Below are 19503 nucleotides of genomic sequence, written 5' to 3'. Positions count from 1 at the left end.
GGGGGTTTAACTGCTTATTCGTTCTTATGAATAATTAATAATTAATGCATTTTTCAGGCGCATATGTTCTTATATATATAATTATATGATATTATTATCATTATCGTACTCCAAACAGTACCATCTTCGTGAGGCCGGCAAACTACTTAACCAAAGTGGCAAAGTGTTTGACCGCTGACATACTTTTTCCACGGACACGCAAAAATTGAAGACACACTTTTAAGAAGCGCGCAAAACCATCTGTGAGCGTTCGCCCGCCGCCATGGCGCGCGCCTTCAATTTCACCCAATCGCGTGGAAGCGCGTCCGTTTGTCGCACACATATGACGCAACGAAAAGCTCGCCAATGAACGGCAGCGGATTGCGCGGTTACCACTCGCGGGTGGTGGTGGCGGAGCTTGTGCGAAAATGGTGAGTGTGTCCACTTTCGCGTTATAACGAAGTCCGATGTTTTGGTTAGCTGTTAAAAGCTTTATTATTGTGGAAGTCACCCATATACAACGGGTGACTTTGCCGTAGAAGAAAGTATAACAGTGGCGAACCAGTGCACTTGGGGCGCCTGAGGCGGTATCGTCTCGTCGTCTAGCTACTACTACTAGTACTAACTTACTAGCTCTCTCGGTTACTCACTGTGCGCTGCTCAGTTAAATAAGTGACCCCGGAGTGTGTGAAAGAAGTGGAATAAATTACTAATATTGGTTTTCGTGCCAGTTTTCTCCTCAGAATCTAGAGTGAGACACAAAACACGTCGCCGGCAAATAGCTCCGAAAAGAGTATGACGTCTATCATACGTGTTTGCGCGCGCAGACTGACTGACAGTCAGTGTCGCAATTCTCATCACTCTGCTTGTTTTTCCCCTCCCTCCACACAGTTGTTTTACTCCTTCTTCAAGTCCTTGGTGGGGAAAGACGTGGTCGTGGAGCTAAAAAATGACCTGAGGTGAGGAAAACCCGCTGTATAATGCAGCAATAAAGCTAAGTTGCATCACTGCTCCTACTATGTCTTGATGAACCGCTACACCCCACTAGACTCGGACCCTTAGGCTTTGCTCGTCTACGACTCTGCTCGTTTGGTGGTCCCGCTTTATAAAAAGTAAAGCATAAAGATTCTCGGTTCTGGCTCTGTTGTGGTGGACCAACCCCCCCCCAGAACTGCTGAAACTCTGTTTCCATTCAAGAATGATCTGAACACTCACCTTTTCGGACTCACTTCGCCCAAGATCTCTACATCTCATGTGTAAATGTTCATGCACCGTGACTTTATGATCAAGCCTTTTCACAGCTGCTTCTCCTGCATTGTATGTAAATGTTTGTGTGCCTATTTCTTTTTTTTTTTAAGAAAAATGTATGTAGGAGGATGATCAGGATTTGTTTGTCCTTCTCGTGCAATGAACATTGGGGCATGAAGTGGAAAACCAAACTAGGTTTACTTTAAGAATCGTGTATTTGGAGCTATGTCTCCCTTTCTCCTAATGTAATGTGCAAATTGTATTTCCTCTGAGATGTACGTCACTTTGGGGAAAAGTGTCTGCTAAATGAATAAATGTAAGTTAAGGCAGTTCAGTAGGCGGTGTTCTGGTTAGGAATGTATTATCTTGTCGGCCCCCTGCTGAAGTTGGACTGAGACTTCTCTGTGCTGTTGAAAACAGGGGTGTTGAACTAAGAGACGACTTTGAGAATTGTGTGCACTTGGCTGCTTCCACTTGCATGTACTTCTCCATTGTTATGTGGCTTTGGAGAAAACCTGCTGCTAAATCTGTTAATGTGCTGTTGATGTCAGCAGCTCAGATGTAAAAACACCAGAGCAGCAGGGTGTGTTGCCTTGCAGTCCAGAGGGTGCTGGTTGAAATTTTGCTCCTCCTGTAAAACCCCGATCATGAGTTGACACAGCATGTGTTGCTGTATAAATGGATAAATCACTGAAATGTTGAATGTCTAATGCTCCAAGTCACCTTGGGCAAAGTTCTCAGCTGGGTAAGTGTATGTGTATAATGTATATAAATAATAAAGCAGAGATTTACTGTTTGATAGCACTTTGAGTTGATATTTTAATACATTTTGTTTTTTAGCTTTTATTCAAAATTACATTTGCAAATCTTTAAACTGTTACCGGTGGTAATTTTCTTTTTTTTTATATTTTCTCCCCCTAGCATCTGTGGGACGCTCCATTCAGTTGATCAGGTACAGTGGTTTTACTGTTTGTTCCCATGTGCGCTTGAACTTTTTTGGAGTCGTTTTCAAGAACATTTATTTATTTTTTTTTTTCCCTCCCCTGTACCACAGTACCTGAATATCAAACTTACAGACATAAGCGTGACAGATCCTGAAAAGTATCCACACATGGTGAGTACTGCTATGACGCATACAATATAACCAAATGAACTTGCTTAAATGTGCCCTAGTGAACTGTGGATGAAAAGCAACAGCCTTAAACACTCAACCAAGTTGAAAGTCCCAGGTTCAAATTCCCTTTATCATGACACTCAATGTGAACTGAAACTACAGTTACCCTGCTGTGTAAAAATCCTTTTTAAAAGCTGAATATAACATTGTGTTTTACATTCAACAAAAATGATTTCATTAACAGCAATTTGTATTCACAAGTGTTATCATGATTACTGTGCATGGGACATGACTACTGACATAACGGATGAACTAAGCAAACAAGGGGTGAGAATTTAACGTAGTATCAGTTAAACTATAGCTGAAGTCTGCATAGTTGCTCTGGTCTTGCACCATGTACCTTTTGGGAGGTGTGTGAAATCCTAAATTTGGTCCTTGTTAATCTGAATAAATGCCTCGTAAGACGGACTATTAAATGAAAATCCTTGGCAAGTCGAATGTTCCTAGCCCGAATGAGTGTGTCTTGGGGTATGACTACTGCATAAATGAGCTGACAGGATTAAATGAGAATGAGTGTGCCACTTGAAGGTGGAGCTACCAAAGTGTGGTATGGTGAGCATTATTAAAAATGGACACCATGTTCTCCGTCTTTTTTTTCCCAGGATGTGTGTCCTTAATTCACTTTCGTTTGTGTTCTTATTTGAAAATGTACCAAGGATAAATTACATCTCCGTTGTTAGCATGTGATAGTCTAGGTTGCAGTTTTTCCAGTCCCACAGGGGGCCTGCTCTCTTATTTAACCCGAATTTATCCTGAATTTCTCAATGAAGAATCCAGCATTACGAAAACACAAACTGTTTCTTTGAACAAGTGTTCTATAGTATTATAGTAGTAATAACCACTTTCTGTTTAACTGTAATGCAGATGGTAGCTAAATTCTTTATTCTGAAAGATAACTTTTGTTTCCCTTCATATTCCATTCAGATAAATGCTTCCAAGTCTTAAGTGCAGTACTTGCTGTTGTTGATCTAATGTCGGAAATCATAGTTAAAGACTGAATTTCATAAACTTCTGACGTACGTTGCTTTGGAGAAAAGTGTCTGCTAAATGAATAAATGTAAGCTTCTACTTTAATTTTCTTCCTGCTAGAGTAGACCATTCGTTTGTGAAAATTTCTCACTGAATTTGAAGCGGTGCAGTAGCTCAGAAAAGCTTGAACCAGCAGCATTCCGGTTACATGGTCACATTTATGTAGCAGATGATTTTCTCCAAAACAACTTAGAATACATAGTCTTTTACAAACATCTTCTTGATGGGTAGAGTGGATAGCTTTGTAGTTTTAATGTTATAGCCCCTCTTATTTTCTGATCATGTTACTGAAGTTTCTCAATCATTGTCGAAACTGAAACGTGTTTAAAAAAATCTAAATGCAACCAACTTTCATTCCTGTTGGTGATGGTGTGTTGTGTTTATATAAATGTAGATTAGCAAAGCATACATTTTAAAAAATAATAGGAAAACGTTAGTTGTGTTTTGAGTGAGACTACAAAAAATGAGAGCACTCTGCATAGCTGCAAATGTTGCTGAACTAAGGCACTTCTGAATGGAGCACTGTGCCAGAATTCCAGCACAGGGATGTGACACCATGATCAACACCTTTTGGAAGCATTCAGTTACAGTCATTATAGCTACAGATGGTGCAACCAGTTACTGACTGTGATGGAGTCATTACCTTTTCATACCTATGATTGATTTCTTCCATACTGTGGAAATGAGATAAAATCACTTTTCTCTTTCAGGTGTCATTCGTACACTGCTCAAACTGATGGAAAAAGTCTGATCAGATTTAATGTCAAAATGCTGCAGAAACAGACAAATGGATAGGGGCAAATACTTTTCCACAGCACTTCGTATTTAATCTGTGTGACCGATTTCCTATTCCTGTACTTTAGAGACCTTCTGTACTGTGAAGAAGGCGCGCTCTGCTACTTGGTGAAATTGTCTTGTCCGTATGATGCGGGAGACCTTTCCTGTATGAAGAAGTAGATGTATAGCTTTCCTTGGTCTTAAAATTAAAGCAGGTGTCCATTTATTTTGTGTAATTTGGGACATAACTCATTTTTTGTAATTTTCTGCCATCTGTGAGTGACCCTAAAACTTTGTGTGAGGGACAGTGATGTTTTAGGTCTATTTATTCTCAAGCTGTCCTGGCATTTGTTCTCTGTAGTTGTCTGTGAAGAACTGCTTCATCCGTGGGTCGGTGGTGCGGTACGTCCAACTTCCTGCTGATGAGGTGGATACACAGCTGCTGCAAGATGCTGCGCGCAAGGAGGCCATGCAGCAGAAGCAATGATTCTTCTTGGGCTCGGATGGTCCTGGGTTATTGTCACCGTTTGAAGGCCACGGATCGTAAAATGGGTCTATTACACGCTTAATTTGTTATTTTGTTATTGTAATCGGTGGTGTTATATTGGATTTAATTTCCCACTTTCTGTAGTCTCGAAATTCTTTCCAGATGGCTGCAGTCTCAAAATATTCATCCTGTTAGGTTTGTGTACTGGCAAATTAGGTTTGAATTTTAATACCTTTACTTTGTCTGGCAAGATGGAAGCCTAAAAGCTACCTCCAAACATGAAGCTGGATGGGTCAGCATTTCATACATTTATCATGTACTTATTCTTGTCTTACATTGAATAGTGTCCCCTATTTTGGTATCAAGTGTCAACTGTGGGTTTAATTTGTAATTTTTTTTTTTTAAAACCTTTAAATGAGAAATAAACTTGGATATCTTTATTTGGCATCAGCATTTTGAGGATAAACCATGGTATAAAACACCAGTACGAACAGATTCTTTATCAATATGGGGAGCTATAATTAGAAGCTTAAAACGGGCCACCATCTCAGTACAGAAAATCAACACGCAAATTTGCTCAAAGGCACGAAAAAATTGGCCTGAATAATGCAAATCGAAGTGCAAAAGAAACCAGGGAGTTCTTTTCAACTGTAATATTTATGTTGTGACTATTTTCTCTAATGTGGAGCAGGCAGAGTTACTTGGTTTTGGAAAATATTTTCATACTATTGATGATGTAACTCTTCTTCTTTACTTCCAGTCTTTCCCAGGCAGTTTCTTTCAGCTTACTTTTCGCTCCACAACCTGTACATACACAAGGTGCAATCCGTTCTTCCTAAAACATTTGCATATGGAATAGGGCATCCTTTAAAAATATGAATTAGCCATGTACAATTTTGTGGACTCTTTAGATAAACAAGATGTGTGCTTTCAAAAGGTTTTATTTATCATAAAATATACTTATGTTTTTGTTATTTTGATATAATGGTAGTTTTGTTGTAGTTAGAATTTAAAAGATGTTTTGTAAACCCCCTTCTCACATTTCACGGATGCAGAAAGAGCAGTTCACAATTTCTCAAATTGGGATGGCTCATAAAATGTTAAACTCATCACTGGGACTTGTGTGGTCATTTTATTTTGGATTCTCTTTTGATTGACTAATAATATACCTAGTATCATATACAATTATAGGTGAGGATTTAGTCAACCATGATTAACCTTTCTTAAACTTCGAACTTTATCATAGATGCACACAACCATTATAGCTTCTAACCTTACTCAAGATACTTACAAACATGCCCTATTTCACTTGCCCTTATTACTACCTATGCCAGTCTTTAATTCTTAAATGCTTGCAGTATTTTAGTGTCTTTTTCTTGTTTGAAGTCATATTTAGGGATATTTTCTAGTTCTAAAGGTACATACACTGTAGTATAAGCAGCGCTGAAATTTTCAACAAACTTTATTATAAGAACTTCTCTTTTACAGAACTTGTTGCTATCACAACACTGACAGAAACTTTAAAATTATTCATACATTTAGTCATACATTTGTTCTTTTTTCATGAAATTAATGGAAAGTCATGCGTAAATGTACAAAAACGTTTATCTCCCTGAACAGTGCTCTTTTTACAGATATAGTTGAAAATCTATATTTAAAAAAAGGGGGAAAAACTTAGAAAAAGGGCAGTTTAAATGTAACTACAATGTACAGGATAATTGGCATTAGACATTCTGCACAATATCGGCACAACATCTGAGCAAACCGATGCTCCACAACACGAGGGGCATAGTGGGACAGGTGCATTTTTTTTTTTTCCACTTTCACAGATATTATATACAAACACAGTTAAAATACCAACATAGAAAAAGAGTAAAATAATGTGGAAGTAATAAAATGATTGCCATAGGGGTTATTTCTTGCAATAGTTTCAGAGTTGCATCACTTTTGCGTTGAACGATACCGAAGCGTTAATCTTAGACGCTCGCTCAGTGGAGCCGATCTATTTATAAAAGCCACTTGTTTTCTGGTTTCTTTAATAGCCTTTGTAAGTCAAACTATTTGCTCACAGGTCACTGAATAGTGTAAGGTACTAGACTTGCATTAATACAAATTTTAGAAAGCAGCATGCAAGCCAGCTTTATACATGAACAAACATATTACAGAATAGATTTGAGGATATGATTTTTATAGTAAATTTAATCTGAAGCAGGGTAGAACAGAAGAAATGTAGCCTCTTGAAAGTGAGGCAAGAATACTGGGACCAAAAAGTTAAATATTGTGATAGATTGCTACATGTAGCACATACCTACACAGACAGATGTTTTGTGGTGACATCACCTTTGTTTGCTCAGTTTGAAGAGGTAACAGTTGAGGTACAGAAAGAAATTTGATCCATATCGCTATTAACATATGTGATGTACAAAAACAGTCACTATGGGTGATTTGACATAAATATACCATTGGAGGCAAGAAGACCTGAGCAATGTAGACTTGCATTTTTAAGAAATCAGAACGTTTTTGATTTTACCAGACCCTCTCATCAAATAATATCCTTTGGGAAGTCCTTGTGTAAAATGTTACACACAAACAAGCTCTTTCTCTTTCGATGTTAATGTAGCTTTTTAATGTGAAATGTACAGGTTAAATTATCACTTTATGGAGTCTGCTTTCGTTTGCCTGGACAACATTATTAAAGTATAAAGTTGGGTTTCTGTATTAATACACAAGACTTATTAACTGGCTGCCTGCAAAATGTGCCAAAGACAAAGGAAAGTACTTTAAGCAGCCAGTTAGGATATCAATTTATATCCTTGAGGGAGGGGAAAGTGCGGTAGGAAACACTTATTTTGAGATCACACCATTGCATTTCCACTCCCGGCTGCAGACTTCTTGACAGCATTTACTAAATACGTGCAGCTATTAGTAAATGTATAAAGATATTATAGTTGCTATGGGAAATTTAAAATTCCCATAGGAGTGGAGGCAACACTGTGTATTCGTATCATACATATGAACTGTCATTGCCCAGCTCTTCTCTCCAGCAAAATGAAAATACTTTTACATTCATACATCTATACTTTACAATATAAACTTAATGCAGTTCTGTTAGGAATATTGAAGCTTTAGAGCACAAGCACTGATAAGTTTGCATTTTGAATGTTCTGAGCAAAACAAATTTCATAGAAACAGGGGTGGGGGGGAGGGATCAGGAGCCCTAGCACTGTACCTTCATTTAACTGGGCTGAATGGGCAAAGAATTCAGTCGCCACAGAGAAAGGCACATTGAGGACACAGTGTATGTACAGACATTGGAACAATATCAACCTTCTAGCAGAGCTAATACAAGGACAACTGTAAACCTTCACTTGCCAGAGACAAATCACATTTCTGTACAAAGATTTGAAGCAAAATATCTGCTTTGTCAAACTGAAGGAGTACCTTAAAGTACATGTTTTCATATTTTCAGATTGGCTCTGCCAGCAGAGATCAGTCTGACATATCATTGTCACGATATTTAAGCAACTGTCCATCTCAAGATTAGCACTGGCAACAGTCACTGGCCTCAAGCATGTTTTCCACTTTGTTTCTTCAGTAAGCAGCACTCATTCCCATTCCAAATTAAAAACAAAAAAAGACAGCAAAATGTTTCAGGAGCCTGTCACTTTCACTTCCACACAAGAAGCAGTTCTATATGGTATATCTATATAGAAAATTTATAGATAAATTTTAGACACCCTTGCCAGAAATACCATTATCTTAAAATATACCACCCTTCAAAGTTGCCTAAATACTTTCAGAAAAGTATGTTCTTTGATATAAAATACCATATTTTCAAAAATTGGATTTACATTCCATCTGTTTTCTCCTCAAGAAAATAAAGCATTATATACTTCAAAGCTTATAAATACAACTACATAAAGTGACTGATTGACCGCATGTGGTTCAACTTTCACATGTAAAGGAAACCCGTTTAGAACGGCATAGACTGCCCCAGTTTCTCTTGCTCAGTGTGTCGCTACACTTGTGGACAACCGTACGATGTCAGGCTCCTCCTCAACAGGCCTTTGTCACATCAGCAGGTCGCTCTGTAGCGGACACACGGTACTGAACCTTGGTGTTGGTGATGGCGCCGTGCTTTTGCCGAAGGTGCAGTCTCAACTGACTCTTGTGGCGAAAGTGCAAATTGCATTTCTCACACTGAAACCAAACAAATTCATTTTTAGAAGAGGTCTGATTCAACGCTGACCTTCACTTTCATTTACAACAGTTGTTCCATGAAGTATAGCAGCCTCCTTGGAGCTGAGCAGCACATGACTTCACTGAAATACCCGTTTTCCTTTGTTCAACCAAAGCATACAAATACGATGACAACTGAACCACGTATTAGTTACTCTTGCATGCCTTTACTTACATGATAGGGCTTTTCTCCTGTGTGTATGCGCAGATGGCTCTTGAGAGTCTGCAAGTGACGAAAGCGTGTCCCACAAATCTCGCAGGGGTATGGTTTCTCTCCCGTATGGATCAACACGTGAGCACGGAGGTGGGCCACCTGCACAACACCAATATTCATTGGGTCTTCAAGAGCAGAGCCTCGTGTTTGCCAGACTCGCCAGTACAAATACGTTTAAAGCAGCGGGGCAAAGGTGTGTGGTGTTGGGTCTCGGTCCTCCTCACCTGTACAAAGCGGGCACCACACGTCTCACACTTGTATGGCTTTTCTCCTGAGTGAATGCGGGTGTGTGTCTTGAGGTTAGCAGGCCTGTTGAACTGAGCACCACAGATGTTACAGCGATACGGCTTCTCTCCTGGAAATGTGAGATGCGAAAAGACCCTCAGCGAGACCCTCAGAACACTCCAGATACCAGGACACAAACCGACCCAGATGGGCAGCCAGCTCAGTTTACCTGTGTGAACCGTTTTGTGGCTGGCGAGGTTCCCCTTGTAACGGAATGCTGCCTGGCAGCGGTCACACTTGTATGGCTTGTCACTGTGGACCTGAAGCATGTGTCGTTTCAGAGCATCATCTTCCGCAAACTTTGAGTCGCATTCGTTACAGAAAAAGGTACCGTTTTCTGCAAGTAAAGCCACAAGACATGTCAGTTTGGCATGTATGCAACCCTTGTACGGTCTTTCAATTATACAACTCGGCGTTCTGCAGTTATTAGATATGGTTGCAGGAGTGTAACATCAACCTTTCTGACGAACAATTAACGCTTTCCTCAAAGGAAGGGGTGAGAAATAAAACGAATGCGTGAACCCTCCGTGCGAGCGTGCTACAAGGCGAGAGCGCTACACGAGCCACCCATACCTCCCCAACATTCTTAATACCCTTGCCATGTCACAAGGAAGGGGCAGTCCCTTTAATCGCAGAATCTTTTCCACATCTACAACCCAACATCTTAAAAATAAACTCCCACGATTACATGTGTCACACCTTCAATAATGCATACTCCTTAGCACCCAACATGTAAAAGCCATCTGCCCTTACCACAGCTGAAGTCGGAGTACTCAGAATTGGGTTCCGGCATTTCCTCCCCCAGCTGCGAGCTGGGAGTGTTGGAGCACATCGAGTGCTGCGGGGACTGGGAGCCACAAGATGAGCACTTCAGGTGGTTGATGTATTGAGACGCTTGGCCGCCGTCATTTGATGTTCTTTCCATGGCTCTGAGGACACAAGGCAGACGCTGTTGAAAGGCCACACTGCAAGAATCGCGTAAAATACGCCACACTTCTGTCCTTTAGGTGCACAGCCATTCAAGAATATAGTCATGGTAAAGGTCTGCATAGGCCTTTATCACACACTACTCGATTTTAAAGGGGGAGGAAAAAGTTATACTTTTATGGAGCAGTCAAGGGCTATCCTGATTCATAGATGGAGTCACACGACAGTGCTTTTGTATACTTGAGTTTACCTGTTGATGATGGTGTTAAGACGGCTGGCCTGTGGTACAGGAAGGTCCTCCCCTTGCTCGCTGATTTTGGGGGCTGCGTGAACATCAGGGTGTTCCGAATCACCAGGCTGGAGGTAGGCCGGTGATCCGAGGGACTGCGGAGAGCGCGTGCCAGGGCCGCGAGAGCCCCCTTCTCCCTCTTTGGGCGCTTGGTTGGCAGAGTTGAGCACAATGAACTTGTACTTTTTCCAGTTGCGGGCCTTGGGGTCCTGCGTGCCCTGGGAGGACAGGGGCGGCGAGGGCGCTGTCTGGGACAAGGCGGCATTCTTGCTGCTGCTGGACTCTGTGGGCGAGTTGGGCTGGCAGTCAGACTTGAGGGGGCTCTGCGGACTGCTCATCAGGCTCTTGCGGCCACTGGAGGAGATCCCCAGGGAGTAGTGCTGGTGGCCCAGGTCCTCCATCCCCAATGGGGGGTGCTCCTTGCCACCCTCCCTCTGCTCTTGACCCAGCCCTGGGAAACAGTGCTTCCGGAAGCCAGGCCCCACAGAGTGGTGGATGCCGCTGAGGTTCTCCTTCCTAACCTCATCTTCTGCTGCGGCCGCTGCCGCCGCCTCCCTGGGAGGGTAGGATGCCATGTGGCACATAGTAGCACTAGCCCTGACGTGCTCCGTCAGAGCAGTGTCATCGGATGCGAAACACAATTTGTGGTGCATTGCTCCGCCTTTAGAGAAGTCCGTCAAAGGGCTTTTGGCGTCCGTCAGCTTTCCGAGTGGAAAAGGGAATCCGTGGACTGGGAATTGGCCGTAGAGATAAGAACTGCTGGGAGGACTAACGCCGTTGAACACGCTAGAACTGTAGGCCCTCCCATCCCTGAAAGAGGATGTTCGCGAGGGCAGACTCTCCATTTCATGGGTTCTGTATGCATGGGCATCCTGAGTTAACAGCAAAGGGCTGACCAAAAACTCTTCTCTCGTGAGCTTGGCTGAGGAGTCACTGTGGGGCAAAAGAACAAAGACAGATATGCTTGGGTTTAAAGAACTCAGATTATTTTCCTCACTAAGAGGGGAAACAAAGGGATTGTCCCCTTCTCTTCTCTTCTTACCTGGACTTTATGAACCTGTTGCAAGTGTCAACAACATGGTCCATCTGCAAGTAAATGGCTGTATTCATGACCGCCACGATAAGATTTTCTTTCAGAGTCAGCCGAGAGGTGTACATGAACTCCAGCAGAATGGCAAAACCTTCAGGATCCATCTTAGGGTCTAGGCTAATGGCATTCAGGTTGCATTTGTGGGAGTCAGTAAATATGGTGTAAAAAAGCCCACTGCGAGAGGAGAAAAAAAAAGTCACATTAAGCACTGAGTTTACAGCAGCGGTCTGTAACTAGCAGCAAGTATTTTATCTTGGACTTTTATCATTAGATTGCTGTCATGCAACTTTGTAAGCACTTTTGTGCTATGCAAGCAATGCTGTGAATCACTGAGGATTGCAGCGTTGTCCCTAGACGATTACTACATTACCTGCAAGCCATTAAGACTGTTTTGTGAGCTCGAAACTGCTGTCTGTTCACCAGAATGGTGACATCAGTTAAGATATCCCTGCTCCGCAGTCGGTTCAAGTTGAGCAGAACATCACTTGCATGGCGTGTAAACTGAATGCAGCTGTCTGCTGCACATGCCATTTTGTTGAGACCTAAAAAAAGAAACAATACTACAATTTACATAACTCTTTGGTTGGGGCTGGAGAAAAACAAAGACTTATAAAAAAAAAAAAAAAAAAAAAAAAAAGAGAGAAAAGCTTAATGCAGCTGCACTTATTTCCTCTTCAAATAGTGAACTTCCAGAGCAGTTATTCTCCCCTCATCCTCCCCATTTGCTTTATTTCCAGTCTGATTTGTTTTACTCTACCAGTTACAATGTCATGCAGTGCAAGTAACAGTCCACATTTGATGTATTTAGTGGGATTTCCAGGCATCTACTGTAAGTTCTCCTTACAGGAGTTATTCGATAAACGTCACGAAAGCGCTTTTCAGTACGAGAGTGAGCTCCGACAGGGCTTGTGCAACACTCTCCGAATAAGTTCCATGTCGCTACGCGTCTCCCTTTTAACGTTCTTCCCAAGTCCGCCGACATATTTAACCCAGATGAACTTTCCGTTGCCTTTCGCTCTGGCCTCTAGGGGGCGCTACACGACTGGAAATAGCGCACGCCGCAAGTCCAGCGCTACTTCTAGGCTCGTCTGCCCCCGATACCTCGGGGAAATAACACTCAGCCAAACACAGAGTCCATAAGTGACACCGAGCCCTATACATATGGGGAGACGCATTTGATTTAACTCGCACTAGAGCGCACCTTCTGCGCCCGCAAAATAACGGGCGGAATCACCAACTGGCGCCGGAACACGGAGCGGCACGAACGAGCGCTCGGGAGGACGGTGGTTCGTGCGGGACTCAGTCTGCGGGTACGAAAAAGCGTCTCGTAGCGGCACGCGCACAGGCTGCGCGACTTGACCGTGTGAAAAAAAAACGGCGCACTTATTTTTCCGTGCCGTGTGTTCAGCACAGAGTCGCGCACGTTTCTGCGTGCATGACGTTGGCCGCGCTCCGCTCTAGTCCTGCACTCATTGTGGGTGCGCGTACACATACACACATACATACGAACAGCGAGCGTTTCTGCATTTACTGCGATGATTTGCCTCGCTCTTTTCTGCTGCCCCACTAGCGGAGCCCACGCCTCTCGGCCCGTCGCGCATTTCTCGCATATCGTACATTCTGTTTCCTCGGCGCGCAGCACTCGGAGTCGGGTTTCACAGAGCGCACACGCTCCGCACACGCTCTTCCCTTTCTCGCCATGGCAGAAAAACGGGTCGATCGCTCGCTCGAGGCTCACTCGGACGAGTGGGCTGACCCGTGCTGTTTCCACACACGCACAGCGTAACGCGACGCCGGCTGCAACAGAACACCAACTATTCGAATGTAGGGTTTGAAGAGGCGGAGGGCACGCAAAAAAAGCGCCCGCGCTAGGGGACATCGCGCCTTGCCGATCAAAAGTACTTGCTCCATTATTTACCCTGGTACTTAGGGTAGAGGCAGAACTGAACGCCCCAGACATAAATCGCAAAGCAAGGTATCCAAAAAAATTAGTTCAAAAACTAAACACCGCCGGCTCTCGCGAACTTGCCGACGCCACAAGTCAAGTAACTGTCAAGGTATCAAAGGGAACCCAGTCGTTATTTTAGGTTTATTCGCATAAGCACTTCCACCACATCATTGAATTTTGTTTTGTCCCCCCCCCCAACCATGGTAAACAGTGCAAGACGATAAGGTGTGTGGAGATTTCCCTGCGTCCAGCTAATGCTCGCGCCTCGGCCAAGAAACGCTAAAACCATTATTTACTCAGACAGTATTATACAACTGTCCTCCAAATATCGCGCGCGCACACGCAGCGAGCTTCTCGGCGTGCAACGCAACTACAAACGAGGTTTTTATAGAACGAAGTTCACATGTTCGCAGTCGGTGCTTTGATAACCGGCGACGGCAGATAAAAATGGAAACCGCATTTCGAACACCAGAAGTTCCGAACAAAGAGACAAAACGCGGACAAGTGCGCCACTTTATACTATAGCCATTTTATATATATTTAGAAGCTATTAAGCAGGTGATGACGACTGGGTGTTGCAAAGTTACATCTAATTCTAACAGTCACAGCGTACATTTCCACGAAATACGCAGCGCTCGCAGTCGTGTTTATGGAGGTGACAGAAAAACAGTTGCGCTCATGACAGCGGTGAAAGAACGAGCCATCGAAAGCGAGTAATAATAAAATATAATTTTTAAGGAAAAAAAAAAAAAAAGGCTCTCATGACAGCGCAAGAGAACACGTAATCATGTTGTGGAGGCTCCACGACATGCAGGCACGCGGAGCCCGACACACCAACCAGCCCAGTGCAGTGTGTGTGCCCGGAGTACCGGCCACGCACAGGTGGCCCCACAACAACTTCCACGGCCCTTTTCGGAGACACGGCGAGCAGTGACTCCGCACGGCCGCGTGCAGAGCTCTCCGGTGGCTCAGCTCGCAGAGCGATTACATTCGGAGAGTCGTGGCGAGCTGCTGCCGCACACCGTGTGCGCAGCTGAGCAGCCGCAGCCGCAGCTCCACTGTCACCAGCCCGGACACTTCGCGTTCGCACTGCGCAGTCAGCTGCCCCAAAAGACCCATAAAACCCATACGTCCACTTTTACAACAGACAGAACAGCCAGAAAACAGCCACATTCTAGCTAAACCGTCCGCCGGCCGAAAAAAAGCACACATTCGCGCCAAACAATTGGTTGAAAAAGAAATAGTAAAAAAAAATCACCTGGTAGGGCTTTCCTAGAAACTTCTTGCATCACCACTTCTAAGAACCCCAGTTCTAAGAATCAGGAGAGCTCAATTCTCGGAATTTGAGCTCCGGACTGTACCATTTCCGTAGACCAGGGGTGAGAGCTCTTTCTGTGTGCCGCTTCTTTGCCGATTTACAGAAGAAACCTTTTTCGAGATTTCGGTACGACTTGATTTGTACATGTAACGTTACTAAAAATCGCAACTCTTTGTCATGTGAAAACTAGACGTTTTGCGAATATTTGAAGAAAAATACTGGCGACTTGCGGGCCAATGTCCCCTTACGCAGTGGACTCCTCCGGACGCAGACGGTCACGTGGTCGGGCTGCCTGCTGTACGCAGCCACGCGCCCGAGAGGCCGGCCTCGCATTTTTCTCAGAAGTGATTAGCTATACGGTGACATAAAGCGCGCGCGCACGCGCTGCGCGTCCGATGCTTCGTGCTGTCGCGAAGGTGGCAGGGCGCGGGCGCGCGGTCACACGGACAAGCGGAACGCATCCGTCTCGAAATCTGTTTCTATTTTTGTTGTTATTATTTTTGCTTTTTCAGTGTATGTGTACATTTTGTCCTTTTTTTTCTTATTTTTTTTTCCTCTGCATTGCTCTGGATCTGTGGGCCGCCGTCGACTGGGTTTGTTCGGAGTTTGCGCAGAAAAATTGTAGAGGCTGGTGCGTTAATTGTCATATTATAATATTCAGTTCATGCTTCGGTTCATTCTGCTGCCCCTCTGGGCTTTTAGTTGTATCTGAAAAGCTGCATGTGATGTGATCGCTCACTCACTTCTGAGTGTGGGCTAAAATGGTAAACGCGTTTCATTGCTGACACCCGAATGATAAATCTAATAGTAATAGCTGTGTATTATTTGACGTTGCTCGGTTTTTCTGCATTTTTGCTACGGAGACTACGACGCTAACTGAAGTGTTAGTGTTCATCTTTTTACTTTATATTATACAGACATTAGATTAGCGGAGAACTTTAATATAGCTTAAAAGTATTGATAGGACCAGTCCAGTGAGTTCATTTTTAATGCGTAGTAGTTATATCGGGGGACATATCTCGTGGAGTGTGTGTGTGTACTGTGTGTGTGAATTTCAAAACGTTACCTTGTACTTTCATTATGCTGTGTGTGTTTTCTTGCTTGTCCCGGGTAATAAAATTGCTTATTACCGCACTGATGCCTTAATGTAGAGGGTGTGTTATTTTCACAATTTTTATGTTAAGTTTGCAATGTTTCTATAAACCCGAAACCCGTGAAACAGTCAGTCACACACACAGCCTTAAAGTTTAAGGCACGTAATCGGGGGGGTGGAGGGACGAAAAGGCGCTCAAGGGAAGTGAGGAACAAGTCGGTGACATGATGTCAGCCGCGAGCTCTTCTGTTCAGTCACCCCGTGTCCAAGGTGCGCGCGCTCTGGCCGCACTGGGTCCCACCTCACCTGCACTCGGACTTTGTTTTCCCTGAAAAGGTGTCTTTTACTCTGTGCGTGAGCTCTTTACACAGGGGCCACGAAGTAGCGCAGTCGAACGAAGCGATGAAAAGTAGTACATCATCATGTTACTAATCGCGGATGAAATGAAAATCGAGGCCAGATTTGAAACAATGTGACACTTGACCTTCCCGCGATTGCCACAGACAGCGCTCAGTGACACGGACACTTTAGTAATTGGAGTTTACGGACCATCTGTGTGTGTGTGTGTGTGTTTTATAAAACTGTCTTGCGAAACGTATATTCACATGTTTGTGTTCAGCAGGTGTTCACATTTAAAGACACTTTGTGTAAAATGCACACGCGGCGACAAGTTTTTCTCGTTTTTGTCACTGCAGTTCAACTAGTCTGTTTGCCATCAGTGACATGAAGGAGAAAATTTAAAATACAGTCTTTGAGCAAGAAGAGAACGCTGTAGGATGGTCCCTCAAATTCTTCTTCTTCTTATTATTATAGCCACAATGTTCTGTAGCAGAGACACAGCATCTCATGAATTTTAAAATCAAATAATTAGTAATGCTATTTTTATTGAAATAAGATATACTTTTTTAGTTACACCGAAAGTTCACTGATTGCTCACAGTCCTGCTTCAGACTGTTATTTCGTTTTCAGTGTATCTGCATCTTACGATATAAAACAATCATTTACTAATATATAGATAAAAAAGTCATGTTTTTTTAAACCATTTGGCATAGTGCTTTAGTAACGCTGATTGTTCCACATTAATATATGTGTTAGTTTTAATGTGCAGTAATCTTTCTTTTTGGATATTTCATGTAAGCATGCCTAAACAATGACTGTAAGTTTCCTGGCCTTGCTGTAATTAAGCTGTTAAACTTTAAATGCATAGATGTGTTTTTGCACCTTCTCAAATCCTGGACTTATTTTTATTATACGCTCAGGCAGCGTGGAAGCTTTTTGTATTTGACATACTTTTAAATTTTACAAAGCTGAGAATGACTCAGATCTGTATGTGACCGTCTTACAGCCCAAAATGACAGTTATTTCTGAATATCCTAGACTTTTCTGTAGCACAGACGACAGTATTTTGCTCAATTTTTAAAAATAATATTAAATAATTTTCACATCGCTTTTTTGCAGTTTTATGAATGTTTGCAAACAGTACTGTGTAGTTGCATCTAAAATAAATCTTGACATTCAAACAATCAAAACTGTTTTTGTGTTTGTGGTTCTGATGTACTTTATATACTTATGGTTATTTTTTTCACATTTCTGTCTATTAAAAAACACTTAGAGCTTGGATAAATTAATTTATTACTACTAATAATAATATTTCTGCAAATTCTTTTGTAAAAAAAAAACGTGTGATTAGAGGTCTGCAATACAGTAGCAAGAACAGTGAGAGTCGTTTCAATATTGGGAGACTCCATTAATCCTGTAATATGTACAGATTAATATGTTATTCATGCTGTACAGATTTATAAATTGCATTGCAAAGGGGTGTTGGTTTAGACCCTAAGAGGGAACTTCCTGTCATACGTGAAAAAGATTCTCAAGTTGTTTAATTAAACAAGTACATACTTGCGAAGAGTTTCGTCTGTGATTTACCTTTGCTTAAAGAATCTGATTGGATAAAGCATATAATTACGTTTATAGCTAATGCAGCTTTGGATTTGTTGCATTCAGTTACTCCTGTTGGCTTTATTTGCACAGACTGTCATATGCAACTTTGCGCTGTAGTTGAATAAATGCATTTATCTTAAAAATAAGTGATTTTTTTTGTGGTGTGACTGTTTTTCGTTATGCTCAGGTTTCAAAGGATCATCCATGATCTCAGACAACTTGTCTTGACGCACATTAAGCTGCAGAGAGATAACAGACGGCTGTCCCGAGTGTTCTTTAGTCATATGGTCTGGATATCATTTGATTATGCAGAAAAAATTAGCATAACGAATAACTCCCACTCCCAATGGTACATTTTTCATATGGTACTTCCCCCTTCATCCTTGCCTCCTTCTGTTGTCCAGCAAACCATGTACCATTTTTTTATAACCTAATGCTTTGGTTATAGTTTGGATTGTACACCAAGATGCTTTTTCTGTGGTAAACAACAGGTTGTTAGTAGTGATCTTACCAGACAAGTGCTGATGTCGGTTTGATAAATTGAAGTAGAAACTGTCAACCATTGGTGAAATGGGCAGGAGGCAAAGGTAACTGAGTCATAAGTTAAAAAAAAAAAACATGGTAGCTTGGTTGCAAAAGGTACCTGCAAACAGTGAATGGAAGGCCTGAAACAGTGAACATATTGGAGTATTTCTAGTTCTGCCGAGTATTTCATTTCGTTCTTTATACTGTGGAACATACTGAATCATTTTTCACAATATTAATGTCGTTTTCAGGTGATGTTTCTGTTGTGGTCAAAAATATAAGAGCTTTGAGATACTCCCAGGGCATCAGCTAGTGTTGTGCTTAAGGCTGTAGCCCTGTTCTCTGAAGGCTGCTAGCTGACATCCTGCTCCTGCTGCAGTGCCCTTTTGTACAGTAGTCACCATGAATTGATATGGTAAGAATACCCTGCTGTAGAAATGGGCATGTCACTTATAAGTTACTTTGGATCAAAGTATCAGCCAAATGAAATATATTAATAAAGCTTCACTGTTCAGCTTAGCAATGAATTCATTTAGTCTGTCATATAGTCCTTTAAACTGTTTTATGTAGTATATTTACAAACTAAGGTGAAGTGTCACATTTGGTAACACAAACTGCTCATGAAATATTTACGTTTACATTTAGAATATTTTTAAAGTACATTTAAGTTTAGAGTGTGTAAATACCAGTGTTCTGTAAATATCCCAAAAGTCAAATTTAGAAAATAATAATGAATTCCACAGCATGTCGTGCACATGAACCATTGAACTAGATCGCTGCACTCGGAGGATGACCACACCAACATGATGTACTGTTCAGAGCTTACTTGGAGGCACAGTGATGCTCAGCAGTCATACAGTATTCGAGCAGCACTGTGTATTCATCATGAAAATACAGTCAGAGTCTGTAGTGCCCTGTAATTATGATGATTCTGAGGTCA

At 42.2% G+C, this 19503-nt stretch overlaps 2 protein-coding genes across 2 annotated transcripts; one reads left to right on the top strand and one right to left on the bottom strand.

Annotated features, from left to right (window-relative positions):
- Positions 1 to 352: 352 nt before the first annotated feature.
- Positions 353 to 5803, top strand: smx5. The gene is made up of 5 exons (XM_018757237.1): positions 353 to 410; positions 871 to 938; positions 2149 to 2179; positions 2282 to 2341; positions 4569 to 5803. The coding sequence occupies exons 1-5, from the start codon at positions 408 to 410 to the stop codon at positions 4692 to 4694; spliced, it is 288 nt and encodes a 95-aa protein (XP_018612753.1). The 5' UTR covers positions 353 to 407; the 3' UTR covers positions 4695 to 5803.
- A 2463-nt stretch (positions 5804 to 8266) lies between these two features.
- Positions 8267 to 14986, bottom strand: bcl6aa (BCL6A transcription repressor a). The gene is made up of 9 exons (XM_018757236.2): positions 14945 to 14986; positions 12109 to 12280; positions 11691 to 11912; positions 10610 to 11581; positions 10186 to 10361; positions 9602 to 9769; positions 9372 to 9502; positions 9109 to 9246; positions 8267 to 8894 (listed from the first exon to the last, which is right to left on the bottom strand). Exons 1-9 carry the CDS (start codon positions 14973 to 14975, stop codon positions 8751 to 8753), a joined length of 2154 nt encoding a protein of 717 aa, XP_018612752.1. The 5' UTR covers positions 14976 to 14986; the 3' UTR covers positions 8267 to 8750.
- Positions 14987 to 19503: the final 4517 nt, after the last annotated feature.

This window comes from Scleropages formosus, chromosome 8 (genome assembly GCF_900964775.1).
Source record: "Scleropages formosus chromosome 8, fSclFor1.1, whole genome shotgun sequence".
Classification (NCBI taxonomy): domain Eukaryota; kingdom Metazoa; phylum Chordata; class Actinopteri; order Osteoglossiformes; family Osteoglossidae; genus Scleropages; species Scleropages formosus.
The sequence above is the reverse complement of the archived record's forward strand: the minus strand, read 5'-3'. Positions and strand labels throughout refer to the sequence as shown.